This window comes from Ranitomeya imitator, chromosome 3 (genome assembly GCF_032444005.1).
Source record: "Ranitomeya imitator isolate aRanImi1 chromosome 3, aRanImi1.pri, whole genome shotgun sequence".
NCBI lineage: Eukaryota > Metazoa > Chordata > Amphibia > Anura > Dendrobatidae > Ranitomeya > Ranitomeya imitator.
In genome coordinates this window covers 588,566,951-588,592,690 of record NC_091284.1, presented here as the reverse complement: position 1 = coordinate 588,592,690, position 25,740 = coordinate 588,566,951, and the positions used below count along the sequence as shown (strand labels likewise).

Below are 25,740 nucleotides of genomic sequence, written 5' to 3'. Positions count from 1 at the left end.
GCTAACCCCAATGTAACTATCTGAAGGATTCTCATTAACAAATTCCCATATCATAAGTCCGCCATTGATTCTCATTGAACACTGTATACTTTTGTAAAATATAATCAACTGTGCTTTTCAATAGACAAAGAAAAAAAACACACTGACCTAATTGGTTATCAACCTTTAAACTCTATCTACATGCAGCACAAATCTAGACTTAAAACAGATTTGTACTTTCAGGTAACTTTCAAAATAAGCTTTATACATATATTTATAAAGAAATAATATCAGAGTGTGTTAGAATGCACTCAATATTGTAAAATCACTGTGTGACTATGGTTGAAAAAAAGCAGATAATGAGGCAAACTGTGTAGAATAATATACATTAATATATTAACAATCCACATATTTACATCAGTCAAAAGTGCCATAATAGGAAGCATTGTTGAAGAATGAACAAGTCTTTTTTTCCTTACGCCTTAATTAATCAATTCCTTGTCTTTAATTCTCAACCTTCTTGTGTTCCCTATGTGGGCCTTACTGCCCATCCTACTTTCCAGAACTTTCCTGTTTAACCCCTTTCATGACATATAACGTATATTTACTACATATGTCGTGTCCCTGCCTTTAATGCAGGCTCAAACGCGATCATGTGCATTTAACAGCTGCGGTTGGAGTGGTGCGTTACTTTCTGCTGTTATTCTGTTAAATCCCTCTGTTAATTTCTGAAAGCAGCATTTATCATGTGCTTACATTCCACATTCCCTTCGGCATGCCTTTTGATGTGATCTTGGGGTGTCCGTGAGTTGCCATGACAGCCGAGGGTCTGTAGATGACCCCTGTGCCTGTCATTATGATACTCCTGTGCAGAGCTGCTACTAGGAATTTCAGGGCCCCATACTGGCAACATTTTCGCGCCCCCTAAGGGTATGTGCACACGTAGAATGGTCCACTGCGGATTTTTCTGCAGCGGATTTGATAAATCCACAGTGCAAAACCGCTGCGGTTTTTACTGTGGATTTATCGTATTTTCCGCTGCGGATTTACATCTGCAGTTTTCCATTGGAGCAGATGTAAAAACGCTGCGGATTCCGCACAAAGAATTGACATGCTGCAGAAAATAAAACGTTGCATGTCCGCGCATTTTTTTCCGCAGCATGGGCACAGCATTTTTTGTTTCCCATAGGTGTACTGTAAACTCTTGGGAAACTGCTGCGGATCCGCAGCAAAATCTGCATCGTGTGCACAAACTCTAAGACTTTGCCCAGGCTCCACAACAGCTCTTCCTCCACCCATCGAACCTACCACAGTCCTATCGCCCACTCTTGGAAAAACTCAACTTTTCCACCACATCCTCACCAACAGTTCCCATCAAACACCAGATCACATTCATAACCAGCAGCTTTTTTTTGGCCAAAATAATTTTTAAGCTGCCACCACGACAAGGTAGACTCTTTTCTCCGGGCCGTACTCTAGTCTAACCTATTAAATATTTCCTAAAATATCCAATACTCTTTTTAGGTATATTTTTATGTATTTTGCTTTAAGGGAATGAGTCACATACATTTTTTAAATGACCATTAATACCACATACAAGGAACAAATGCCGTCACACCATGACCAGACCACATATTACCACCACATAGTGACTGAATACTTCCACAAACAAGGGAGAAATGCAGCTACATCATGACCAGATCACATATTACCATCACATAGTAAATATATAATATAATATATAAGGAACATATACCGACACCCACAATACTAAGAGCCATTATACACAGGAGCTCTGTATATAGTGTCAGTGTACATGTAATACAGTGATCACCAGTGACATTATACACAGGTGCTCTTTGTATAGCGTCAGTGTATAGTGTCAGGAGTGTCATTGTACAGGTAATACAGTGATCACCAGTGAGATTATACACAAGAGCTCTGTATATATTGTACAGGTAATACAGGGATCACCAGTGACATTATACACAGGAGATCTGTACATAGTATACAGTGTCAGTGTACAGGTAATACAGGGATCACCAGTGACATTATACACAGGAGATCTGTACATAGTATACAGTGTCAGTGTACAGGTAATACAGGGATCACCAGTGACATTATACACAGGAGATCTGTACATAGTATACAGTGTCAGTGTACAGGTAATACAGGGATCACCAGTGACATTATACACAGGAGCTATGTATATAGTATTAGTGTACATGTCATACAGTGATCACCAGTGACATTATACACATAAGCTCTGTATATAGTCAGTCTATAGGTAATACAGTGATCATCAGTGACATTATCCACAGGAGCTCCGTATATAGTGCTGTGTATAGGCAATACAGGGATCATCAGTGACATTATACACAGAAGCTCTGTATACAGTGTCAGTGTACAGGTAATACAGGGATCACCAGTGACATTATACACAGGACCTCTGTATATAGTATATGGTATACAGTGTTTATTATCATTGTACAGGTAGCACACTGACTCACCAGTGATGTCTCTAGCTGAAGTCCTTCATCTTTGCTTTTTTTTCATGCATTGCAGATTGCCATCACTTCTTCCAGCCAGGACTCGTCTCTGCATAAAATAACACAGTTACCTAGAGCCCCGCTTCCAGAGCACATTCCCTACTTTTTTCCTTTGTTCTACACTATACATCTGAATGCAGATGTGCACCCAGCATTAATATGTAATTGGTTATTATGCAACCCACTGTTTCAAATATAAATTAATCCACCACTGTGCCCCATATAATTTATACATAGCTACTTTCTTCACATAATATTTAAATTAATTAGCACCTGTTCTCGTTCCCCAATTCATTATCAGTCACTGCTTCCTCAACGCCCCCCACAATGTACCTCCCGCTCTAACCCTAACCCCAATTCATTATATTTACATTCCCCTTCCACCATTCATTGTCATGTCTTTCTCTCCTACCCTCTATTCATATCAGATGCTCTCCCCCACATTCAATGCATCATTTGATCTCCCCATCTCTCACCTTCAATTAAATTACTGTCCCCATCCCTCACACACAATTTATCATTTGCAGGTCCTCTCCACCCCACTTCATAATTTGCAGGCCTACTCCCCCACCTCATTATGTGCAGTCCCCCATTCAGACACACTACATAATAATAATAATAATAATAATAATTTTTATTTATATAGCGCCAACATATTCCGCAGCGCTTTACAAATTATAGAGGGGACTTGTACATACAATAGACATTACAGCATAACAGAAATAGAGTTCAAAACAGATACCAAGAGGAGTGAGGGCCCTGCTCGTAAGCTTACAAACTATGAGGAAAAGGGGAGACACGAGAGGTGGATGGTAACAATTGCTATAGTTATTCGGACCAGCCATAGTGTAAGGCTTGGGTGTTCATGTAAAGCTGCATGAACCAGTTAATTAATTTTTTTTTTTTTTTTAATATAGGCCACACAGGGATCGTTAGGTTAATGCATTGAGGCGGTAGGCCAGTCTGAACAAATGAGTTTTTAGGGCACGCTTAAAACTGTGGGGATTGGGGATTAATCGTATTATCCTAGGTAGTGCATTCCAAAGAATCGGCGCAGCACGTGTAAAGTCTTGGAGACGGGAGTGGGAGGTTCTGATTATTGAGGATGCTAATCATGTGAAGTCCCCCTCCACCCCACTTCATCATGTGCAGTCCCCCTCCTCTCCACTTCAACATTTGCAGGCCCACTCCCCCCACTTCATCATGTGCAGACCCCCTCCCCCACACACTTCATCATGTGCACTCTCCCTCCCCACTTCATCATTTGCAGTCACCCTTCATGGCACACTTGATCTTGTGCAGTCCCCCTCGCCCACTCTACATCATGTGCAGTCTTCCTCCCCCACTTCATCATGTGTACTTCCCCCTCAGACACACTTCATCATTTGCATTCCCCTTCAGACACACTTGATCATGTGCAGTCCCCTTCCCCCCACTTCATCCTGTGCAGTCCCTCACACCCCCAACTTCACCATGTGCACTTTCCCCCCTCAGACGCATTTCATCATTTGCAGACCCCCTCCTCACTCCTCACCCATTTAATTCATTTTACAAAGAAAACAAAAACATTCTGCTTCTAGTATCTGGTACATGTTGGCGCATACGCAATTACATCATTGTTTACGCGCCATCACCTGATCGGAAGTACAGAGAAGACAGAGGGAGCGGGAGCTGCACAGCCATCAGGGTTATATGGCTGTGCACAGCTCCGAGAAAGCAGAAGCACAAGAGTTGGGCCCCAGACTTGCGGGTCGCCCTCTGTACTGCTGCTCACTGGGCTTCATACAGCAGTAAGAGCAGTAATGCCCTGATGGTGGCCCTGATCCAGTGGAGATCCTAGGAGATTGTGATTTCTGCTAATCATTAAATACAGTGAAAACTTTAAAAAAGTTTTAAAGATAAGACAAATAAAACACAAAAATTCAAATCACTCCCCTTTTGCCTCTTTGAAAAAAAACCAATAAAAAATACACATATTTGGTATCGCTGCATTCATAAAAATTGAATATATCAAAATATAAAATAAATTATTCCGATCAGTAAACAGGGTAACAAGAAAAAAACTGCAGAATTACATTTTTGTGGCCACAGCAGCATTACAATAAAATGCAATAACAGTCAATCAAAGCATCATATCTACCCCAAAATGGTATCTGCAATAATGTCAGCTCAGGGTGCTAAAAAACTAAACCCTCATACAGCTCCATATCCCTCAAAAAGAAAATGCTACTGGTCTTGGAAAATGACATAAGGAAAAAAAAAGTTCAGATTAATTTCCGATATTTTCACCACGTAAATAAAAAGACAAAACTATACATGTTTGGTATCTTCATACTCCTACTGACCTTGAGAATCATATTGTCAGGTCAGATTTACCATACAGTAAAAATGGTAAATAAAAAAACAACAATTGTGGAATTGCTCTTTTTTTGCTATTTCACTTCACTTGGATTTTTTTCCCATTTTCCAGTACACTGTATGGTAAAATGAATGATGTCATTCAAAAGTACAACTTGTCCTGCAGAAAATAAGCCCTAATATGGCTATATTAATGGAAAAATAAAAAAAGTTATGGCTCTTGAAGAAGGGAGGAGAAACGAAAGTTAAAAAAAATGGAAAATGGCATGGAGTTGAAGGGGTGAAATCCACTTTTGACTACCTAATTTTACTCCTTTCTATGAGGTGATGCAAAATCCCACAACGTCTTTACAATCCTTCTACTATCTTCACACGTGTGTTGTCATGATAACATGCTGCCTCCATACTCTCATCATTAGCTATTGTGATTAGTGATGAGCGAGTGTACTCGTTGCTCGGGTTTTCCCGAGCACGCTCGGGTGGTCTCCGAGTATTTGTAACTGCTGGGAGATTTCGTTTTTGTTGAAGCAGCTGCATGATTAACGGCTGCTACCCAGCCTGAGTACACGTGGGGGTACATGACCCCTGATGAACCCCCGTTCCATCTACATGGGGGGGAAACGCGTCGGGCATTGGTCGGGGAGACTGCTGTTGTCTGCTTAATTAGATGTCCGGATCCATCTGATGAAACCGTATACCCACCACGGACCCGGGTTATCTGGATTTATCTAACATCATTCCATATCCACTACGGGCCTGCAGATGAGTATTGAATGCTCTCTGATTTCTTTTTTGTGAGGGGGATCATTGTGTCCTGCCCCATTACTCTTTGTACCTATGGAGGTCTTGGTGTGGTGGGTTATGATGGACCTGTCACTTTGTAACATATATTGAAACAATAACACCTGCTCTTGTGAGATATACATTGAAATTATAATAACAGCATAAGCAAATTTGGTGCTACTTATCTTAAAGTATTGTTTCAATGTGACTAACGGGCAATCTTTATCAAGCATTGATGTTTCTTTATTTGGGTTTAAGGAGTTTTACATCTGATTTTCTAGTTGCAGCACTTTGCTACTTAATTGAGGTTTCTGATGTTAATATACTATGTGGTTGACTTTTTGTATAGCGGGTGACCATGCTGGTATACTTTAGCATTTGATTAAAATCCTCAAGTATTTTTTTACTCCTGAAACCATAAAAGGATCGCATATTTGTATTAAATATGGACAATACCAATATCTTCTCATTCACCCTATTTTTGTGAATCTTTTTGCTGGCGGATATTGCTATAGACAAAACTATCTACTATATGAAATATATGCATATCCAAGCAACGCATTAGACTTATTGCATATTCTTGATTATTATATTTTTTCGTTCTGTTTTTTGTTTTAGATACTTATCCTTTTTTCTTTTGGGGTGTTTGGGTTTGTTTGTGGGACATTTTCTTTATTCTATTCCTATTAGGGATGGTTTAGGGCTTCTAGGGTCAGTCGACGTGGAGTGGGGACGCCTACCGCTTCACATTAGGGTGCCAACCCCCACTGTCAGGTAGGTCTTCCGTTAGGGATCTTGTAGGTCTACTTTAGGGTTCCCTATCTAGGGTCCTCTAGGGATTCCCTAGGGTTAGTCGACGCTGAGTGGGGGCGCCAACCGCAGAAACTTAGGGTGCCAACCTCCACTGATAGGTAGGTCTCAGTGCAGATTCTTCCTAGGGCCCTACAGGTACATAATTATATGTTTGTTGTACAATTTATTTTTTGTTGTTATTTATGGAAAGAGTACTTTTTTAGTGGCTAATAATAAAGGTTATTTTTTAGGTATCCTTGTTTGTTTTAGGTTTTTTACATGTGGGGGTTGCCTGGATGCTAGGGAATCCCCACATATATTCAAGCTGTCTATCAGCTGTAAATCATGCAGCTGAGGCAATGAAAACTATTATCCGAGCACTAACAAATATTCGGAGACCACCCAAGCGTACTCGGGAAAACCCGAGCAACGAGTCCACTTGCTCATCACTAATTGTGACACATGCGTCTTCTTGTTGGTGCGATACCCTGACTATTCCTACATCTGCCATGTTCTCTGGTTACACATTTCCCGTCTGGCGCATTTAATGCTCCAGAAACTTCAAAGAAGCTCTCATTTCCATTCCAAACATAGAATCTCAACACAACTTCCATTTTATCCACCACTCTACTTGTCTACTTAGGTAAATACCTTTCTTTCTCCTCGGCAAGGATACTAAAGCTCTATGGTTGCATAATATTACAGGACGCTCCTTTCTGTTCTTAGTCTGGTGCCTCTTAACATACCTAATTAATACAATTATTAACACATTCATGAACATGTTTTGTCATATATCTACCTATCGTTCTTGCTGAAACAAAATATCCTCATATGAACAGATGAACCCCTTAGTGACGGAGCCAAATTTTAAAAATCTGACCAGTGTCACTTTATGTGGTAATAACTCTGGAACGCTTCAACAAATTCCAGATATTTTGAGAATGTTTTTTCGTGACACATTATACTTTATGATAGTGGTAAATTTAGGTTGATATGTTTTATGTTTATTTATAAAAAAAATCAGAAATTTGACAACAATGTAAAAATATTAGCAATTTTCAAACTTTGAATGATTATCCCTTTAATCCAGATGGTCATCCCATAGCAAGCAGTAATAAATAATATTTCCGACATGTCTTCTTTACATCAGCACCATTTGTAAAACTTTATTTTGTGTTGTTAGCATTTTAGGAAGTTTACAAACGTAGCTGTAATTTTTCATTTTTTCAAGGAAATTTGCAAAATTACTTTTTAGGGGCCTATCCATGTTTGAAGTGCCTTTAGGGGTCCTATATATTGGAAACCCCCCAAAACTGATACCATTTTAAAAATAACACCTCCTGACATACTGCAAACGACTGTCAGGTAGTTTATTAACCCTTTATGTGCTTTTCAGGAATTAATACAAAGTGGCATAATAGGAATGAAAAAGTTGATTTTTACCACCTAAATGTCGCTGACGTTTTAACAGGTCAGTGTAGCCGGCAGACTATAAGGCCGCTATTTGCTCGTGAATTGCCATGACAAACATCAGGACCACACAAACATGATCAAAGGGTGCCGATGGGGATAAAGAGGGAGAATCCACACTCTTTTAAACATTTATATGATATAGTCATTACTGGCAGCAGCATCTAAGGGGTTAAACAATGGACTGTGACAACACTGAACATGGCTGACGCGACAACTTGTCAGCTATGGTGTCCAGCTGACGGCTGCTGGATTGTCTCCTGTATGGGGATGCTATTCTGCTATTCTCTTATATCTCAGGTCAGTTAAAAGACGTATCGGCGGTCATTAAGGGGTTAATAACATGGTCTATTAACCTTCGGCCTGTTTTGCTTATGTGATGTTTATCTGGTTCCTTCATTATACAAAAATATTTCCCTTATGTCCTCTTTGGTTGCTTTGTATGTAGTTTCATATATATATTTTTATCATTATTATACATGGCATGGTATATTATCTGCTTGTATCTACCACAGGACAATAATGAAAAACACCCAGGAGGGTAGATTTGTTTTGATTGTATTGATTGTTCCCAATGATGTGAACCTTGCTATTGCCTGGCATCAACTGTGCATTACAATAAATGGCTGACACTTTGCATCATATAATCATATATGGGTGTTCAGTGAATTCTTCATGTTCCTGAAGAACAACATTTCTGGTCACTTCATCTTGCATTTGTCACCAGTTTCTCCTAGATTCCATTTCCTATGTTTACTTCTTTCTGTACTGGTGGACCGGATATAACCTTCCATGATATTGTCTTAGAAAGTACACAGAAACAGGGATATTCCTGCTTGCATTTTCTGTGTACCACACATAGAAAAGCAGCAAAGACGTGAAGGAGACTATTCAGCAGTACTGACCAGTGTGGCTGTGCATACAGCCAGAAGTGCTTGAAGCTGAACCTAAGAGAAAAACAAAATGAGCATGTGCCCTGTAATATATACATAAATAGTAATCGTACATGTAAATAACATAGGGTACATAATTAATATTGTTTTAATTAATATGAGTCAGCAGCTGTAGAAATAGATAAGGACAGAGTAAGGCTACTTTCACACTAGCGTCGTACGACGCACGTCGCAATGCGTCATTTTTCAGAAAAAACGCATCCTGCAAAGTTGTCTGCAGGATGCGTTTTTTCTCCATAGGCTTGTATTAGCGACGCATTGCGATGCATTGCCACACGCCGCAACCGTCGTGCGACGGTTGCGTCGTGTTGTGGCGGACCGTCGGCACAAAATAACGTTGCATGTAACGTTTTTTGGTGTGTTGTGTCCGCCATTTCCGACTGCGCATGCGCGGCCGGAACTCCGCCCCCTCCTCCCTGGAGCTCACAATGGGGCAGCGGATGCGTTGTAAAACTGCATCCGCTGCCCCCGTTGTGCTGCGCTTTCACAGCATGCATCGGTATGTCACCACGATGCATTGCGTCGTGCGTCGTACGACGCTAGTGTGAAAGTAGCCTAAGACCTGGATCCCGACTGTTCACAGACCTTTCCATGGAAAGCTACCGTATATACTCGAGTATAAGCCGAGATTTTCAGCCCAAATATTTGGGCTGAAAGTGCCCCTCTCGGCTTATACTCGAGTCAAGGTGGGTGGCAGGGTCGGCGGGTGAGGGGGTGAGGGCGCTGAGGTATACTTACCTAGTCCCAGCGATCCTGGCGCTGTCCCTGCTGTCCCACGGTCTTCTGTGCTGCAGCTTCTTCCCCTCTTCAGTGGTCACGTGGGACCGCTCATTAGAGAAATGAATAGGCGGCTCCACCTCCCCTAGGGGTGGAGCCGCCTATTCATTTCTCTAATCAGCGGTAACGGTGACCGCTGATAGAGAAAGAAGCTGCGGCACCGAAGACCGTGGGACAGGCAGAGGGAGCCGGACGTCGGGACCAGGTAAGTATCGCATATTTACCTGTCCCCGTTCCAGCCGCCGGGTGTCGCTCCATCTTCCCGGCGCCGCTCCGTCTTCCCGGCGTCTCTGCGCTCTGACTGTTCAGGTCAGAGGGCGCGATGACGCATATAGTGTGCGCGGCACCCTCTGCCTGATCAGTCAGTGCAGAGACGCCGGGACCGGACGCCGGAACGAGACGCCGGGAGCTGCAATCAAGAGAGGTGAGTATGGCTTTTTTTGTTTTTTTATTGCAGCAGCGGCGCAGATTTATGTGGAGCATCTATGGGGCAGTATGAACGGTGCAGAGCACTATATGGGGCACAGATATGGGGGCAATATGAACGGTGCAGAGCACTATATGGGGCACAGATATGGGGGCAATATGAACGGTGCAGAGCACTATATGGGGCACAGATAAGGGGGCAATATGAACGGTGCAGAGCACTGTATGGGGCACAGCTATGAGGATATATGAACGGTGCAGAGCACTATATGGGGCACAGATATGGGGGCAATATGAACGGTGCAGAGCACTATATGGGGCACAGATATGGGGGCAATATGAACGGTGCAGAGCACTATATGGGGCACAGATATGGGGGCAATATGAACGGTGCAGAGCACTGTATGGGGCACAGCTATGGGGGCAGTATGAACGGTGCAGAGCACTACATGGGGCACAGATATGGGGACAGTATGAACGGTGCAGAGCACTACATGGGGCACAGATATGGGGGCAGTATGAACGGTGCAGAGCATATATGGGGCACAGATATGGGGGCAGTATGTACGGTGCAGAGCATATATGGGGCACAGATATGGGGGCAGTATGAACGGTGCACAGCACTATATGGGGCACAGGTATGGGGGCAGTATGAATGGTGCAGAGCATATATGGGGCACAGATATGGTGGCAGTATGAACGGTGCAGAGCATTTATGGGGCACAGATATGGGGGCAGTATGAACGGTACACAGCACTATATGGGGCACAGATATGGAGGCAGTATGAACGGTGCAAAGAACTATATGGGGCACAGATATGGGGGCAATATGAACGGTGCAGAGCACTATATGGGGCACAGATATGGGGGCAGTATGAACGGTGCAGAGCACTATATGGGGCACAGATATGGGGGCAATATGAAAGGTGCAGAGCACTATATGGGGCACAGATATGGGGGCAATATGAACGGTGCAGAGCATACAGGGCACAGATAAGGGGCAATATGAACGGTGCAGAGCACTATATGGCACAGATATGGGGAAATATGAACGGTGCAGAGCACTATATGGCAGAGCTATGGGGAAATATGAACAGTGCAGAGCACTATATTGCACAGCTATGGGGAAATAATGAACATGCAGAGCACTATATGGCAGAGCTATGGGGCAATAATGAACGGTGCAGAGCACTATATGGCACAGCTATGGGGAAATATGAACGGTGCAGAGCACTATATGGCACAGCTGTGGGGCAATAATGAACATGCAGAGCACTATATGGCACAGCTATGGGGAAATATGAACGGTGCAGAGCACTATATGGCACAGCTATGGGGCAATAATGAACGGTGCAGAGCACTATATGGCACAGCTATGGGGAAATAATGATCTATTTTTATTTTTGAAATTCACCGGTAAATGCTGCATTTCCACCCTAGGCTTATACTCGAGTCAATAGGTTTTCCCAGTTTTTTGTGGCAAAATTAGGGGGGTCAGCTTATACTCGGGTCGGCTTATACTCGAGTATATACGGTATGTAAACAAATTGAACAAATCTATGCATTTCACTTATACAATCATATGTTCTGGCTCCTTTTTATTTAGATTTTGGTTTAGTTTTTTTGTACTTTGTACTCCCTTTTTTAGGTTGTTTATTTTGTTTCTATAGCTTTTCATGGACAGGTAGCTGAACAGTCGGGACACAGGTCCTACTATGCCCTTGTCAATTTTTACACCTGCAGTGCTGACACATAAAAAAGTATGCTAAATTAGTTAGGTATCATCCTGATTGGGGTACACCTTGTTGTGATGGGATGGCTTTTACATTTTTTTTATCAAAACAATGTTGCTTAAGTACAATATGCTGCTTAACCCCTTTCTGACATCGGACGTACTATCCCGTCCATGTGGGGTGGGCCCCTATGACCATGGACGGGATAGTACGTCCAGCGCGATCGGCGGCGCTCACGGGGGGAGCGCCGCCGATCGCGGCCGGGTGTCAGCTGCCTATCGCAGCTGACATCCGGCACTATGTGCCAGGAGCGGTCACGGACCGCCCCCGGCACATTAACCCCTGGCACACCGCGATCAAAGATGATCGCGATGTGCCGGCGGTGCAGGGAAGCACCGCGCAGGGAGGGGGCGGATCCGGGTCCTGCAGGGAGGGAGGTGGTACACAGAGCCTGCTCAGAGTAGGCACTGTGAAGGCTGCAGCGCTGCATGTCAGATCAGTGATCTGACAGAGTGCTGTGCAAACTGTCAGATCACTGATCTGTGATGTCCCCCCCTGGGACAAAGTAAAAAAGTAAAAAAAAAAATTTTCAAATGTGTAAAAAAAAATTAAAAAAAATATTCCAAAATAATGAAAAAAAAAAAAAAATATTATTCCCATAAATACATTTCTTTATCTAAATAAAAAAAAAACAATAAAAGTACACATATTTAGTATCGCCGCATCCGTAACGGCCCGACCTATAAAACTGGCCCACTAGTTAACCCCTTCAGTAAACACCGTAAGAAAAAAAAAAAAAAACGAGGCAAAAAACAACGCTTTATTATCATACCGCCGAACAAAAAGTGGAATAACACGCAATCAAAAAGACAGATATAAATAACCATGGTACCGCTGAAAATGTCATCTTGTCCTGCAAAAAACGAGCCACCATACATCATGATCAGCAAAAAAATAAAAAAGTTATAGTCCTGAGAATAAAGCGATGCCAAAATAATTATTTTTTCTGTAAAATAGTTTTTATCGTATAAAAGCGCCAAAACATAAAAAAATGATATAAATGAGGTGTCGCTGTAATCGTACTGACCCGAAGAATAAAACTGCTTTATCAATTTTACCAAACGCGGAACGGTATAAACGCCATCCCCAAAAGAAATTCATGAATAGCTGGTTTTCAGTCATTCTGCCTCACAAAAATCGGAATAAAAAGCGATCAAAAAATGTCACGTGCCCGAAAATGTTACCAATAAAAACGTCAACTCGTCCCGCAAAAAACAAGACCTCACATGACTCTGTGGACCAAAATATAGAAAAATTATAGCTCTCAAAATGTGGTAATGCAAAAATATTTTTTGCAATAAAAAGCGTCTTTCAGTGTGTGACAGCTGCCAATCATAAAAATCCGCTAAAAAACAGCTATAAAAGTAAATCAAACCCCCCTTCATCACCCCCTTAGTTAGGGAAAAATTAAAAAAATGTATTTATTTCCATTTTCCCATTAGGGCTAGGGTTAGGGTTAGGGCTAGGGCTAGGGCTAGGGCTAGGGCTAGGGCTAGGGCTAGGGTTAGGGTTAGGGCTAGGGTTAGGGTTAGGGCTAGGGTTAGGGTTAGGGCTAGGGTTAGGGTTAGGGCTAGGGTTTGGGCTAGGGTTAGGGCTAGGGTTAGGGCTAGGGTTAGGGCTAGGGTTAGGGCTAGGGTTAAGGCTAGGGTTAGGGTTAGGATTAGGGTTAGGGCTAGGGTTAGGGCTAGGGCTACAGTTTGGGTTGGGGCTAAAGTTACAGTTAGGGTTTAGATTACATTTACGGTTGGGAATAGGGTTGGGATTAGGGTTAGGGGTGTGTCTGGGTTAGAGGTGTGGTTAGGGTTACTGTTGGGATTAGGGTTAGGGATGTGTTTGGATTAGGGTTTCAGTTATAATTGGGGGGTTTCCACTGTTTAGGCACATCAGGGGCTCTCCAAACGCGACATGGCGTCCGATCTCAATTCCAGCCAATTCTGTGTTGAAAAAGTAAAACAGAGCTTCTTCCCTTCTGAGCTCTCCCGTGTGCCCAAACAGGGGTTTACCCCAACATATGGGGTATCAGCGTACTCAGGACAAATAGGACAACAACTTTTGGGGTCCAATTTCTCCTGTTACCCTTGGGAAAATACAAAACTGGGGCTAAAACATATTTTTTGTGGAAAAAAAAAAGATTTTTTATTTTCACGGCTCTGCGTTATAAACTGTAGTGAAACACTTGGGGGTTCAAAGTTCTCACAACACATCTAGATTAGTTCCCTGGGGGGTCTAGTTTCCAATATGGGGTCACTTGTGGGGGGTTTCTACTGTTTAGGTACATTAGGGGTTCTGCAAACGCAATGTGATGTCTGCAGACCATTCCATCTAAGTCTGCATTCCAAATGGCGCTCCTTCCCTTCCGAGCTCTGCCATGCGCTCAAACGGTGGTTTCCCCCAACATACGGGGTATCAGCGTACTCAGGACAAATTGGACAACAACTTTTGGGGTCGAATTTCTCCTCTTACCCTCGGGAAAATACAAAACTGGGGGCTAAAAAATAATTTTGGGGGGAAAGATTTTTTTTTTTAATTTTCACGGCTCTGCGTTACAAACTGTAGTGAAACACTTGGGGGTTCAAAGCTATCACAACACATCTAGATGAGTTCCTTAGGGGGTCTAGTTTCCAAAATGGTATCACTTGTGGGAGGTTTCTACTGTTTAGGTACATTAGGGGCTCTGCAAATGCAATGTGACACCTGCAGACCATTCCATCTAAGTCCTCATTCCAAATGGAGCTCCTTCCCTTCCGAGCCCTCCCATGCGCCCAAACAGTTGTTCCCCCCCACATATGGGGTATCAGCGCACTCAGGACAAATTGGACAACAAATTGTGGGGTCAAATTTCTCCTGTTACCCTCGGGAAAATACAAAACTGGGGGCTAAAAAATAATTTTTGTGGGAAAAAATTTTTGTTTTATTTTTACGGCTCTGCATTATAAACTTCTGTGAAGCACTTGGTGGGTCAAAGTGCTCACCACACCTCTAGATAAGTTCCTTAGGGGGTCTACTTTCCAAAATGGTGTCATTTGTGGGGGGTTTCAATGTTTAGGCACATCAGTGGCTCTTCAAACGCAACATGGCGTTCTATCTCAATTCCTGTCAATTTTGCTTTGAAAAGTCAAACGGCGCTCCTTCCCTTCCGAGCTCTCCCATCCGCCCAAACAGTGGTTTACTCCCACATATGGGGTATCAGCGTACTCAGGACAAATTGTACAACAAATTTTGGGGTCCAATTTCTTCTCTTACCCTTGGGAAAATAAAAAATTGGGGGCGAAAAGATAATTTTTGTGAAAAAATATGATTTTTTATTTTTACGGTTCTACATTATAAACTTCTGTGAAGCACTTGGTGGGTCAAAGTGCTCACCACACCTCTAGATAAGTTCCTTAGGGGGTCTACTTTCCAAAATGGTGTCACTTGTGGGGGGTTTCAATGTTTAGCCACATCAGGGGCTCTCCAAACGAAACATGGCGTCCCATCTCAATTCCAGTCAATTTTGCATTGAAAAGTCAAATGGCACTCCTTCGCTTCCGAGCTCTGCCATGCGCCCAAACAGTGGTTTACCCCCACATGTGGGGTATTGGCATACTCAGGACAAATTGTACAACAATGTTTGGGGTCCATTTTCTCCTGTTACCCTTGGTAAAATAAAACAAATTGGAGCTGAATTAAATTTTTTGTGAAAATAAGTTAAATGTTCATTTTTATTTAAACATTCAAAAAATTCCTGTGAAGCACCAGAAGGGTTAATAAACTTCTTGAATATGGTTTTGAGCACCTTGAGGGGTGTAGTTTTTAGAATGGTGTCACACTTGGGTATTTTCTATCATATAGACCCCTCAAAATGACTTCAAATGAGATGTGGTCCCTAAAATAAAATGGTGTTGTAGAAATGAGAAATTGCTGGTCAACTTTTAACCCTTATAACTCCCTAACAAAAAAAAATTTTGGTTCCAAAATTGTGCTGATGTAAAGTAGACATGTGGGAAATGTTACTTATTAAGTATTTTGTGTGACATATCTCTGTGATTTAATTGCATAAAAATTCAAAGTTGGAAAATTGCAAAATTTTCATAATTTTCGCCAAATTTCCGTTTTTTTCACAAATAAACGCAGGTACTATCAAAGAATTTTTACCATTGTCATGAAGTACGATATGTCACGAGAAAACAATGTCAGAATCACCAGGATCCATTGAAGCGTTCCAGAGTTATAACCTCATAAAGGGACAGTGGTCAGAATTGTAAAAATTGGCCCGGTCATTAACGTGCAAACCACCCTTGGGGGTAAAGGGGTTAAATGTACTATTACTATTTATTTACTTACTACAGGATGTTTGCTCATTTTGTTTTCATCGTCGGTTCTGCTTGTTATATGGTCAGAGTGTGAATGCACACCTATGCATTGCTCTTATAACAACATATGCTCTTGCTAAGTTTGTTTAGGTTTTAGTCATTTGAAGCTGCAGCACGCTTGGCCCTTCTCCAACTGATTGCTCATCATTACTCTTCCCCTCTGCATAGTGTATAATAGAGGTGTAACCTGATACCTCAGTGTATTATCCACGGTGCCTTGAGACGTAGTTGAGCTGATTTTTCATTTTGACGAGTTTAGGAGGCGAGAGACAGTGTGGTAGGACGGTGTCTCATAAGAAAACAGAGAAGCAAATTTATCAAATAAGATATATTACAAAGATTTTTATATTCTCGTACGCTGTGTTGATTTATTAAAAGTTTGATGAAATATTTACGATCATAGAATTCAAAGCATTAAACTCATAGCGTGCTCATTATATTGCAGAAACATTGTGAATTTTTACACTTATTTTCAAAAATTAATTTGGTCCTATTCTATACTATGGAAAAAAAAGTCCAGCCTCTTAGTATCTGTGTGTGGCTCTAGGCGTGTAGTATGTTCACAATGATAGCAGCAAACATACCTGCTTGCTTGTTTATTTCCCTTAAATTATATTTCCTAAGACAAATAATAATAAGCCTGCATCTTTGGGAATATCCCGTCTCTAGTGTTAGCTTTTCTACTTGCCCTTTCCTGTTCTTATTTAATTACCGGTTCTCTGGAGCTTTAACAAACCTCATATATTCCTCTGGCCTAATTCCTGCTAATACTTAATTTTTGAAAGCAATAGGTACTATCTCTAATTAATTGAGTGCTGACACATTTAAACCGCACTGGGATTTTTAGGAGGATCTATTCATAGCTCAGTAGATTTAGGTTGTATTTCCTTTTAATAGGCCAACTAAGTGATTACTCTCCATTTACATCTTTTACTTAATTAACCCCCCATGCACTTTTCCAGTCTTATTACATATTACAACGCCTAAATGTGCTAGTCTGAATTTAGATTGCAATGTGTTTGTTTGGATATCATATATTTTTTTTGCCATACCATGACCATATCAGTTAAATCTGAGCACGTAGTGCTTCATTGTGCCTCAATGGACAACACATAAGCCGGCACTATAGTGTATTTTGTAATAGTGACCAAGAGAAAATAAACCCGGTTGCATTATCAGTATCAACGTCAAACAGCATGTCAATCTGCATGATCCGATTTAGAATCGCAAATCACAAGTGACAGTGACTGGCCAACAACTGATGTATAAAGAAGCAATATAAAGCGAGTCACTGACCACAGATTTGCAAAACCACAAATTAATCTGGAAGATGATAGCATATCCATCAAGAAGCAATTTTCTATGGATGCTGAACTTGATTCAGACACCAGTGTGTCAGGTCCCATCGAAAATCATTGATTGTAAAAGAGAAGGGTCTGACACATGATATCGCAGTTCAGTTGTTGTAACTGAACACTTGAAGCTATCATTACGAAGCATTCACCCACAACATACTATGAATAATCAACCATGCTAAAGCCGTACTTGTACATAGTAAGCATTTAAAGCGTACCTGCACCCTCACAAGAACATTATTTCAGTATAATAATTTTTCCTAACCACTTAATTAGCGATTCCTGCCGGTACCCCGCCCAAAGTCTGAACTGCGGGCTACACTAAATTGGGCAATGTCCTGCAGCTGCAATGCTACCTTCTTCAATGATGGAGCAAGCGCAGTAAAATCTAACGAATCTCAATAGCACACTCAAGACAGTAGGCTAGCAGTAGCAAGGCACGCTTAGCTTTCATTTGCCCTCTGACCAGATTTTGGGCTGTCCATATTGCAGGTTATCAGCAGACATTGCTAATAGAGTGATCTAGAGAAATGGTTAAACTGTCCTGCGCTGAAATCATTTTATTGTTTAGGTACTCTTTATGGTTTTCTTGCTAACTATGGAGCTGAATTTATAATTCAAATCTATTATTTTTTTACTTTTTTTTTTTTTTTTTACTTTTTTACAAAATAAAATATGGATCCTGAAGGTTAAGGATATCGGAGGAAAAAATGTAAATGGATGGATTTGGCTTTCTGGAAAAAAAAAGCATCTTTGACTTAATAGTAACCCGGACCTTTTAATCTTCACAAATTTCATAAACGTTTAAAGGACTTTTAAAAATAAAATATGTGGTAGAAAACAAAGTATAAAAATTAAAGGGATTAATTGATTAAATTTACAGAGGAAAAAATGAACATCAGCGGGAAACCTTATTTTCCAAATAAGAGATTTTTTTCATGTTTATTATTTTTATGGAGGATAATTTAGTGTTTTTTCTGTGCTGCTGATGAAGTCCCACAGAAAGGATCCAGGACACACAAAGGTGGAAAACATGCGGTGTTTATAAAATTGCATGTCTTTATCCTTTGTGTGTCTTGAATCCTTCCTGCTCATCTCCATCAGGAGCACAGAAAAAACACTCAATTTTCCTCCACAAAACTCTCTTTGACAACATCTGGTTCTGCTTCAGCTGCTCTGCCAAACCTTTGAAATTGTTGTGAGCTATAGAACTCCATCAGGTGAGCAAGTACTCCCCACTAATATACCTGTTGCGATTGGATAATACACAATTGCCTATTTTTTGCTACACAGCTCCAGTTGATATTTAATAATTTTACGCAATTCCTCATGATAAAAAATCAAATAAATTATACACATGGGAAGAAGGAATCAATATCACCATTACACACTGAACGGGAAAACACTGGGTAAATCTGACAGGGAGAATGACTTGGGGATCCTAGTTAATGATAAACTTACCTGGAGCAACCAGTGCCAGGCAGCAGCTGCCAAGGCAAACAGGATCATCGGGTGCATTAAAAGAGGTCTGGATACACATGATGAGAGCATTATACTGCCTCTGTACAAATCCCTAGTTAGACCGCACATGGAGTACTGTGTCCAGTTTTGGGCACCGGTGCTCAGGAAGGATATAATGGAACTAGAGAGAGTACAAAGGAGGGCAACAAAATTAATAATTGCGATGGAGAAACTACAATACCCAGATAGATTAGCGAAATTAGGATTATTTAGTCTAGAAAAAAGACGACTGAGGGGCGATCTAATAACCATGTATAAGTATATAAGGGGACAATACAAATATCTCGCTGAGGATCTGTTTATACCAAGGAAGGTGATGGGCACAAGGGGGCATTCCTTGCGTCTGGAGGAGAGAAGGTTTTTCCACCAACATAGAAGAGGATTCTTTACTGTTAGGGCAGTGAGAATCTGGAATTGCTTGCCTGAGGAGGTGGTGCTGGCGAACTCAGTCGAGGGGTTCAAGAGAGGCCTGGATGTCTTCCTGGAGCAGAACAATATTGTATCATACAATTATTAGGTTCTGTAGAAGGACGTAGATCTGGGGATTTATTATGATGGAATATAGGCTGAACTGGATGGACAAATGTCTTTTTTCGGCCTTACTAACTATGTTACTATGTTACTAAATGGTAAAAAAGGCATCCCTTTGTTATTTTTCACATTACCCTTTTGGCACAGCAAATGTTTAATGTCAAATACCTAGGGGGATATCAATCAAACAACAGCTTTGATGAGAGCTTTAAAATTGTGACTCTACATGACTCCAGCACCACCCACGTAACTCCCGGTAAGTTATTTGCACACGTGCAGCCTGGAAAACTAAATTTTAAAACAGAATGAAAACAAATGACTGAAAAAAGGACATGTTTGGAAGGATGTTTAAAAGATCCATAGAATCATTACTAGAATTATGGTGACAGTCTCCTATAAAAATCAAAAGTTATAGCTGTCAGAAAGCAGTAACAAAAAGATGGAAAAAAATTCAATCTCATGATCTTGAAGGCCAAAATTTACTCGGTTCTTAAGTGTTAAAGCAACAAAGCTCACTTACGAAAACCAGACATTTATTTAAAAATTAAAATGCGTCACAAAATTTTATATAAGTGAATAATAAGTAATATGGGAAAATGAAATCATTGGAGCTTAAAAAAGTGTCTATTTCTGTATATTCAATATCGATGTAAATACTTTTATGTTCAAAAATTGCTCCTAGAATTTTTTTGTCAGTTTTGGGCATAAAAGTATTTACCTCGATTTTTTCTGGCTAAAATATAATGTTGTATTGTACATCATGTATATTCAGTGTGAAATAACAAATGCAGCAATTTGAAAAGATGCTTAGTGACTTAGATGGAAATTGTCCAAGGACACGACTATTACTGTTCTCTGTCAGGCATTATTTGGTATGTGCTTGCCTTCAACTCAACCGCTATGAATGATTCACAAGGACAGCTGGGTCAAAGAGTGTTGAAAATAAATGGTCCCTGTGGGAAGCCCAATAATAGAGGAATTAACCAATTATCAATTATATTTGCAGAACGTCATATTTTTAATTGATCTTCCCTACATGTTTATCCTTTTTCAAAGCTATTGTTTATAGATGTTCGTGAAGTATTCCCATTTCATTTATAACTGTAAAATACACAAGCTCATTGTCAAATATTTCTGCTTGTTCTGGTAAGATGGTCACATTTTAGCATCTGTATTATGGCATACCCTTGGGATCCTGCGAAACCAGGACCCTATGATGATCTAAATTCAGTTCAGTATTACCAGGAGAGTTCAAGTGCTGAGCAGGTGCTAAAATTCAGCCATATAAAGACATTACCGAAACAGCCTAAAATGCAACATACATTTTCAACCTCTAAAACAATTCTATAAATGCAATATCATAAGATAATAATATTTTTATTGTTCTGCTGTCATAATGCATGTGTAACAAAAATGACTATGCCTTAAATACTGTAAATAAAATTAACATATCTACTTCAGGCTTTTCTATAATCAAATTTCTGTGTTTTTTTTTTCTGACAGGGGAGCATCTTCGTGTATGTCCTCAGGAATATACATGCTGCACAACTAAAATGGAAAATAAACTTAGTCAACAAAGTAAATTGGAGTTTGAGAATCTAGTCCAAGAAACCAGTCATTTTGTCCGTACCACCTTTATATTGTGGCATCGAAAGTTTGATGGTAAGGAGATTTTGCCAGAAAAAGAGTTTTCTCTAAGACATGCATTCCTTACCACTTTAATCGACCACCACGTTTTATTAAGCATTTTTTGGAATTTCATTTAGTATTTCATTACTAAACATTACAATTGATGGATGGGTAGTGTTGCTTTTTTAACAGTTGTTGTTCTTAATCATATGATTCACTTGAAATTAGATGCTGGGTTGACAACCAAATTCTCCACTAGGAAGTTTTACAATACTGGAAATTCCTGGTTAAAGATTTAACCACAAGGACATACAGCAAGGCAGTGCTATTGATAAGGTATTATTTGGCGCTGATGTTAAAAGTATACATGGCAGGCATGAGCCAGAATGTTGTTAAAGGGAACCTGTCACCTGAATTTGGCGGGACCGGTTTTCGGTCATATGGGCGGAGTTTTTGGGTGTTTGATTCACCCTTTCCGTACCCGCTGGCTGCATGCTGGCCGCAATATTGGATTGAAGTTCATTCTATGTCCTCCGTAGTACACGCCTGCGCAAGGGCCAGCATGCAGCCAGCGGGTAAGGAAAGGGTGAATCAAACATCCCAAACTCCGCCCATATGACCGAAAACCGGTCGCGCCAAATTCAGGTGACAGGTTCCCTTTAATGTAGCTGTTGTACTGTTTATAAGGAGATAATTTTTACAACCTGAAATTCATTACGAAGCAAATACTTTTCACAGCTGAAAGGTTTATACCACTTTTACCAATCTAATTAATCCTTGGTTGTTTGACTGGTCTCCTGCGACTCCATAAAGTGCTGTGATCACTAGAAGATTTCTATGATCAGTGGGATTAACATTTTTACTTATGTGGGTACAAATGTAAATAGAAACAACTGAAGAATAAGAAAAAAAAATTTGTTTGTCATACTATCCCACTGTTATACCAACAAATATACACAGTATTTACAATCCTCGACATTAAAATTGCAAAACTATGAAGGAAAAGTCTTGGATTTCTGGAAATCACAGGATTAAAAGGCATATTAATGATGTGCAAATGATGAAGAATGGAAACCGTTTTCAAAACATTTTAATTTATTCACTATGAACACCATATGCAGGAATATATAGATGAGGCACAGGCACAATTCTAATTACTTATAAATTTGATTTGCAGGGGAGTTATTCTCCTTGAATTTTTCCTTTATTACACTAGATAGGACTCGAACTTAAAAGCACAACGTTTGTACCGGAGAGAAAGACGGGGAAATCTATACAATGCACATATAATTTTATTTGAGAGGGTGCCAAGAGATCCTGTGAATGGCATCTAGCTGAAAAGGACATTTTAAAGTAACAGTGTAAGAAGAGATGATTAGTTACAGGGGTTCTCCAGGTTTGGAGAACCTTCTGGGACTGAAGACTTGTGAATCCTCACGACGAGCATGTCAAGATTCTCCAGTACCAGAGGCGAGATGCATACTTACAGGCCAAATTCCGACTAGATATGTGTGTGTGTAGCCTCGCTCAAATCAATTATATTCAGTAAGGCCACACAAGTCTTTTCGGAATACGGCCAGGAGTATGCATATTATTATTATTATTATTATTATTATTATTTATTATTATAGCGCCATTTATTCCACGGCGCTTTACATGTGAGGAGGGGTATACATAATAAAACAAGTACACTAATCTTGAACAATACAAGTCACAACTGGTACAGGAGGAGAGAGGACCCTGCCCGCGAGGGCTCACAATCTACAAGATCACATACTTGTGGTCATATGACCTTCCACTCCGGGCTCCAGCACAGGAATATCCACACAGCACTATGTGCACTTTGAGGATTCATAAGTCTGCAATCACATAGAGTGACTGAAGACTTTCATGCTAGAAATAGACAAACCCTATATTTTATAGTGGCTCACTATTCTTCTCCAAAATGTCCCTTTCGGGAAGATATTATACATAAGATAAACTTCTAAATTATGTTTATGTTTTCACTTTGCATCTCTGAAGCCTGTAGTTACTGCATCAAAAAGCTGTCTAGTAAAATAATGCTCAGCCAGTAAAAAGGTTGTAGACTGAGCCAATGCAACATGAATATCTGAACTTGTACCAGAAATTGTGGAACCTCTTTTTTCTGACTGGTTAAAAAAACAAAACAAATTTTTTTTTTCTTTTTCTATTCTAGTGAATTTTATACAAATGGTTTTACTTTTCACTAGGGTTGAGCGAAACGGGTCGAACATTTTCAAAAGTCGCCGACTTTTGGCGAAGTCGAGTTTCATGAAACCCGATCCGACCCCTGTGCGTGGTCGGCCATGCGGTACGCGACTTTCGCGCCAAAGTCGCGTTTCAATGACGCGAAAAGCGCCATTTCTCAGCCAATGAAGGTAAACGCAGAGTGTGGGCAGCGTGATGACATAGGTCCTGGTCCCCACCATCTTAGAGAAGGGCATTGCAGTGATTGGCTTGCTGTCTGCGGCGTCACAGGGGCTATAAAGGGGCGTTCCCGCCGACCGCCATCTTACTGCTGCTGATCTGAGCTTAGGGAGAGGTTGCTGCCGCTTCGTCAGAAGCAGGGATAGCGTTAGGCAGGGTCCATTAACCACAAAACCGCTTGTGCTGTAGCGATTTCCACTGCCCAACACCACCTTCGGTGTGCAGGGACAGTGGAACCTCCTTTTTTTTTTTTTTTCCTCAGCGCTGTAGCTCATTGGGCTGCCCTAGAAGGCTCCCTGATAGCTGCATTGCTGTGTGTACGCCGCTGTGCAAACCAACTGCTTTTTTCAAAGCACAAATCCTCTTGTTCCTTCCTTTCTGCACAGCTATCTTGTTTGTTTGTCCACACTTTTTATTTAATTTGTGCATCAGTCCACTCCTTATTGCTGCCTGCCATACCTGGCAGAGATTACTGCAGGGAGATAGTAATTGAAGGACAGTTCCTTTTTTTTTTTTTTTGTGGGAGATTAAGATTGACATTTCTGCTAGAGTGCCATCTCTGTCTGTGTCATCTCTCACTCAGTGGGCCATAGAAAGCCTATTTATTTTTTTGCTTGATTTGGGTTCCAAAATCTACCAGAAAAAATCACAACATCAATCAGTGGGAGAAAAATATTGGCCTCAGGGCTTGTGTGCCACTCCTTACTCCTGTGTGTGCCATCTCTCACTCAGTGGGCCATAGAAAGCCTATTAATTTTTTTGCTTGATTTGGGTTCTAAATTCTACCTGAAAAAATCAATCAATCAATCAGTGGGAGATTAATATTGGCCTTTGGGCTTGTGTGCCAGTCCTAAGCGTGCCATCTCTCTCTCTCTCAGATAGTGGGCCATAGAAAGCCTATTTTTTTATTATTTTATTGGGTTTATAAATTTTCCCTGGAAAAAAAAAAAAGTGGGAGATTAATATTGGCCTCTGGGCTTGTGTGCCAGTCCTGAGCGTGCCATCTCTCTCACAAATAGTGGGCCATAGAAAGCCTATTTATTTTTTTGGTTGATTTGGGTTCATAATTCTACCTGAAAAAATCAATCAATCAATCAGTGGGAGATTAATATTGGCCTTTGGGCTTGTGTGCCAGTCCTAAGCGTGCCATCTCTCTCTCTCAGATAGTGGGCCATAGAAAGCCTATTTATTATTATTTTTTTTATTGGGTTTATAAATTTTCCCTGGAAAAAAAAAAAATGGGAGATTAATATTGGCCTCTGGGCTTGTGTGCCAGTCCTGAGCGTGCCATCTCTCTCACAAATAGTGGGCCATAGAAAGCCTATTTATTTTTTTGGTTGATTTGGGTTCATAATTCTACCTGAAAAAATCAATCAATCAATCAGTGGGAGAAAAATATTGGCCTCAGGGCTTGTGTGCCACTCCTTACTCCTGTGTGTGCCATCTCTCACTCAGTGGGCCCTAGAAAGCCTATTTTTTGTTTTATTTGTTTTCTAAATTCTCCCTGAAAAAATCATTTTATTTTCTTTGGTTTCTAAATTATTCCTGAAAAAAATCATTTTTTTTGTATTTTTTTTTCTCTAAAGTCTCCCTGAAAAAAAAAAAAAAAAATCTGTGGGAGATTCATATTGCCCCTTCTGCTTGTGTGCCAGTCTTGACTCCTGGGTGTGCCATCTCTCTCTCTCTCCCCAATTGTGGGCCATAGAAAGCCTATTAATTTTTTTGCTTGATTTGGGTTCCAAAATCTACCAAAAAAAATAACTAAATCAATCGGTGGGAGATTAATATTGGCCTCTGGGCTTGTGTGCCACTCCTGACTCCTGTGTGCGTCCTCTCTCACTCAGTGGGCCCTACAAAGCCTTTTTTTTTCCCTAAATTCTCCCTGAAACAATCATTTCATTTTATTTGTTTTATAAATTCTTCTGTAAAAAATAATTTTTTTTAAATTTTTTTTTTTTCTGAAGTCTCCCTTTTAAAAAAAACAAACACAAATTAGTGGGAGATAAATATTTACATTTGCGCTT

General features: G+C 40.6%; 1 protein-coding gene across 2 annotated transcripts in view; it reads left to right on the top strand.

Annotated features, from left to right (window-relative positions):
* Positions 1-25,740, top strand: part of GPC6 (glypican 6) — a 1,713,043-nt gene that overhangs the window by 310,613 nt on the left and 1,376,690 nt on the right. For both annotated transcript variants that reach the window (XM_069758052.1, XM_069758051.1), the window contains exon 2: positions 21,143-21,301. In XM_069758052.1, the coding sequence (XP_069614153.1) occupies positions 21,143-21,301 (159 nt within the window). The remainder of the gene's footprint in view (positions 1-21,142; positions 21,302-25,740) is intronic.